Below are 5,000 nucleotides of genomic sequence, written 5' to 3' on the forward strand. Positions count from 1 at the left end.
CTCTCACTTGTCTAACTCTCTGTCCTGTGATGGCACACTTGGTGTGTTTCTCTGGCTTAGGACTGTTCACTGGAACTCTAAAACTGCTTTCTATGCGAGAGCATATTCAGATTCCAGCTTCTCCTCCGCCATCTTGTCCTTCAAAAAACTCTCATCTTTTTATTTTGTTTCAGCCCTAGGGTTTGAACTCAGGACCTGAGCAATCTTCCTCAGCTTTTCTGCTAAAGGCTAGTATTCTACCACTTGCGCCACGTTTCAATTGTTGGTCTTATGGTTATGGTGTTAATTGGAGGTAAGAGTCTCACAGACCTTCCTGGCTAGGCTGTCTTTTAATTGTGTTCCTCTGATCTCAGCCTTCTGAGTAGCTAAGATTACAGGTGTAAGCCATTGGTACCAGCCACTGGGACTCATCTTTTAACTATCTCTTTACATTTGCCTTTTCCTGAATGTCCTAACTTGGAATCAAAGACTATTTTGCATTTTGAGGTAGGCTCTTTTCTTTTTCTTTTTGTTCTTTTTTTTAAAAAATTATTATTTTACTGTAAAGATGCCGTACATAGAGGTTAGTTATATGAGGAAGGGAATGAGTATATTTCTTGTCGATTATTGCTCCCCGCAACTTTGTTTTTCTCTAGGATTTGAATTCAGGGCTTTGTGATTGCTAGGCAGTTGTTTTCCTACTGAGCCATGCGTATCAACTTTCTCTTCTGGTTATTTTGAGAAAGAAAATTTGCTTTTTGCCTATGCCAAAATGGACCATGATCTTATTTTTCATTATTCCTTACCATAGCTGAGATGACAGGTGTATATCACCAAACTAAGCAATTTCTGTTGAGATGTGATCTTGTAAACTTTTTTTTGCCAAGGTTGGCATGGAAGCAAAATCTTCTGAATCTTAAACTCCCAAATTGCTGAGATGAAAGGTGTGAAGCATTATACTCCACAAATGGTTGGTGTAAGGTATTGTGAGCTTTTTGCTTAGTCTGCTCTCAAAATGTGAACCTTCTAATCTCTGCCTTCCAAATAGCTAGAATTACAGGTGTAAGCCACCAATACTCTGCTACATTGATTTTTTAAACTTAAAAATATACATTTGTTTTCTTTTCTTTTTTTTCTGGTATGGGAATTTGTACCCAAGGACTTGAACTAGGCTGGCATGTTACCCCTGAAGCTGTGACTCCAGTCTTGTTTTTTGATTTTTGTTATTTTTTAATTTAGGTACTTACTTTTCTTTTTTATTTTTAATGAATTTTTATTGTAAAAATACTGTACAGACTGGTTACAGTTACATTTCTTATCAAGCATTGTTGCTTTTTGTTATTTTTGAGATGGAATCTCATGGACTTTTCTGCCCAGGCTGCCCTCAGAGCAGTCTCATTCTCCTAAGTATATAGAATCGCATCTGTGAGACAATCTTGCCTGGATAAAATGGGACTATTGTCTGTTAATCTTCTTCATACTTCAGACCAGAAACTAGAAATCCTCTAAGTCACCCACTCTGCCACAGATCTAACTCTGACATTCTTATAATGGAAGGATTTATAAAATTAAGGGTATTCGTTTTATTTTTAGATATTGTACCTTTCAGTTTATAACTTCTTTAATATGACATCAAGCTTATGAATTTTACTACTATTTAGGATGTAATATGGAAATGATTTTTATTAATTTTTCTGCTTCTTTAACCCTAGAGTTCAAAGAAGAATGGGTATATTAGTAGAAGAAGCAATGAATCTTTTCAAGTAGCTTCCTGTTTGGAACAAAAGTAGAATTTTATCCAGGCAGTATACAAAAGACTTATTTTGATACAAACAGATTCCAGAGTCTTTCAGGTCACAAAAAAAGATTACCGAAATCTGAATTTGTATAAATTAGCTCTACTTAGGTGACTAAGCAATCATAATGTTTATGATTGTTTGGACTTCAGGCAATTCACCATTAACAACTTTTCATCATTTTTATTGCTCACAGTAACCTTGAGTTCATGTATTTTTATCCTTATTTTTATAAGTTGTAGAAATAAAGAGTTAGAAAGGTTAAGTGGATTTACAAAATCCAACAGTGATGAACAATTCAACCCCAAGTTTGTGGGAACACAGCCAAAATTTTTAACTACTCTGCTATATTGTCCACCCAGACCTTGCCAGCTACCTCCATTCTGTGACTCTTCTACTTTGAAATGAGTCTCTCTTTACCTCCCCTTATGATTTCAAATCATTAAACCTTATTGAAGGAAAACAAACTAATCTGTGTTAGCCAAGGGATCTAGTGGGTCTTGGCTTAGATTTTTCTCAAAGCATATATTTTGGAAACAAGTGTACATACGATTGGTTAGCAGGTGGTTCTGCTGCAGTGGATTAAGGGTGGGAGTTCCTGCAAGGCCTGGCTGGCCAGCCAGTGCTGCATGAGCAATTCCATGTTGAGGTCCAGGAGGAGCAAGAGCAGACTGCATCTTATCCTTATCCCAGGAAGATTCACTTCCACCTGAAAATGCAGACATATGAACATATTTCAATTTGAGAATTTTCCTCACGAATTTCTTTTTCAATTTGTTTTTACAATTGTAATCATTAATATTTCCTTGAAAACAATTAATATGATTGAATATTGGTGAACTGAAAGCTTTCTGGGGATTTTAGCAACCTCTCAAAAGACTGAAACTATTCTCACCAATAATGTAGGTCCACTAGCCATACTGGTTGTCTCATCAAACGTTGAATCAGAATGAATAACGCTTAGAAGCATATATGACCACTACTGCCTCCCATATCAAACTTTTAATACTCATATGCTTAAAAACACACCTATAAAAGCATAGGAACACGCAAAACTTTATAGTAGGAATCAGAATTATCTCATTCTTGCAGATTCAGCTCTCAAAGAAACAGTTTCATTATAGCAGAAGTTTGTAAATTCATTTTGCCAAAATATGAAACCTTGGTTTCCAATTTTGAAAGTATATTTTCCTTGGATTACCCACACTTCAAAGCACAGAAAAATGTGCATGAAGGCAAACTAGTATATTTTTTGTAATCCATAACGGCATTGCTATTTTTTTGGCAACTAGGGTACTGTGTGAGCAGACTATTTCTTAAAACCATATAGGAAGCAGGTACCGAATGATATCTATTACAAAAATAAAAGCCAGTTATGATGACGTAAGCTTGTATTACTAGCAACTTGGGAGTCAGAGATTAGGAGATCAAAGTTAGACAACATTCTTAAGCAAAAAAAGTTTGAGAGACTCCATCCCAACCATTGGCTGGGTATGGTGATGTGTTTCCATTGTATCAGCTACAAGGGAAGCAAAATGCCTGGGTGCACATCTGTCATCGCTAGCAACCAAGTAAAATACCAGCTCAAGTTGGCCCATGAAATGAAGGTTGACCTACATAAAAAAAAAAATCAATGTAAAAATCAGCTGGAACCATGAATTATATATATATCATGTATGAAGCTCTGAGTTCAAACCCCAAGACCATTAAAGTCAATGAAGAAAAAAAGCAAAGGAAGGAATGAGAGAAGAAAGCACGGGGTATCAGAAGGAACAATTGGAAAGTAGGGAAAAAAAACTGAGTAGAGAATTATTCAGCAAGAAAAGAGTAACTTGGTTCCATGTTTAAATAATGATTACATTAAATATGACTCAAAGTAATCTAAGAACTACACAAAATCTCTGGAGCTGTGGTTGCTAGAAAAAACATGTCAGATAAGTGTAGTGTCAATATATCAGCACTACCTTGAAAGACAAACAAACCTACAATTTTAGCATCACCATCATCCTAAAGGGTCTGGAGTCAAGCTCAAGAACTTCAAAAATTAGTAGGTGTCAAATGAGTTTATTTCTGGATATTATAGGAAATCATTTCTTAAGTGTACTCAACAATTAAAAATTAATTATTCACCAAAGACTTGCTCAAATAAATTGTACCTGACTCATTCATTATTCTAAGACTTAGGCTGACAAATTTCACTAAGTAAATGTAAAACTCAAAGTCCCAGTACATTTGTTTCTAAATTAAAATGCTGCAAGATGTAAGTATTCCCTGCATGCCATTTTAAGACACAGTAACTAAAACCTGAACATTGCATTATTGAATTTCAAAGATTAGTGTGGATGTACAGGGAATTAAATCACATAGAATAAAGGCACAGTGCTCAACTGTATGACCTACTGAGTAACTCTAGAAATGGCAAGAAAATTGTTTCTTCCTGACATTATTACCAACTATAAATGATAAAGTTAATCAAGCTCCTGTGGACACCACAAATTTCATTATTTGCAATTATCTTGGTTTTGTATTGTATTTCATTGAGCGGAATTGGGTGGTAAAATATTGCTCCATTACATATAACCTCTAATGTACAGGGTGCATGTACATGTGGATATATCTGTGTGTGTGTGTGTGTGTGTGTGTGTGTGTGCATGTGTGAGACAAGGCAGTTTTTTGAAGTTTGGTTGCTGTTAATTACAACTTGACAACTGCTCAAAACTAATATAAGTTCAAGGCAATGGCAGTGTTTTCTTATCTAAATATGAATTCATTCTGTCATCCTTAATCGTATGTGGTCTGTCTAAATGACAAACATATTACCAACTCATTTTGCAGTAAATAATTATATAATACCACAACCTATCTTTCCCCTTTGTCTTATTTCTGAACTATTTAACATCAACTGCTGAGTATACATGCTAAATTTATTTTGAAGAAGGAGGTCCTAAAATTCATGAGCACTGACTGACATATGCTCTTCTGAAAATATACCTCAAAAGGCAGGTCCCCAGAGAAAGGTATGCTTTCATAACAAAATACAAAGGATGATCTGAATACCAACAATAATGATAGAGCAAGAGTCACATTCCAGCTACTCACGGCTGTAATCCTAGCTGTTCAGAAACCTAAGATCTAAGAATCATGATTCAAAGCCATCCCAGACAGGGAATCAGATGTAGTGCTGTGGAGCAAAAGAGCTCAAGACAGTGCCCAGGCTCTGAGTTC

General features: G+C 35.6%; 1 protein-coding gene across 3 annotated transcripts in view; it reads right to left on the reverse strand.

Moving 5' to 3' along the window:
- Positions 1-5,000, reverse strand: part of Dach2 (dachshund family transcription factor 2) — a 564,773-nt gene that overhangs the window by 100,392 nt on the left and 459,381 nt on the right. For all 3 annotated transcript variants that reach the window (XM_013024982.1, XM_013024981.1, XM_013024980.1), the window contains one exon: positions 2,326-2,484. In XM_013024982.1, coding sequence (XP_012880436.1) covers positions 2,326-2,484 — 159 coding nt within the window. The remainder of the gene's footprint in view (positions 1-2,325; positions 2,485-5,000) is intronic.

This window comes from Dipodomys ordii, unplaced genomic scaffold (genome assembly GCF_000151885.1).
Source record: "Dipodomys ordii isolate 6190 unplaced genomic scaffold, Dord_2.0 Scaffold80, whole genome shotgun sequence".
NCBI lineage: Eukaryota > Metazoa > Chordata > Mammalia > Rodentia > Heteromyidae > Dipodomys > Dipodomys ordii.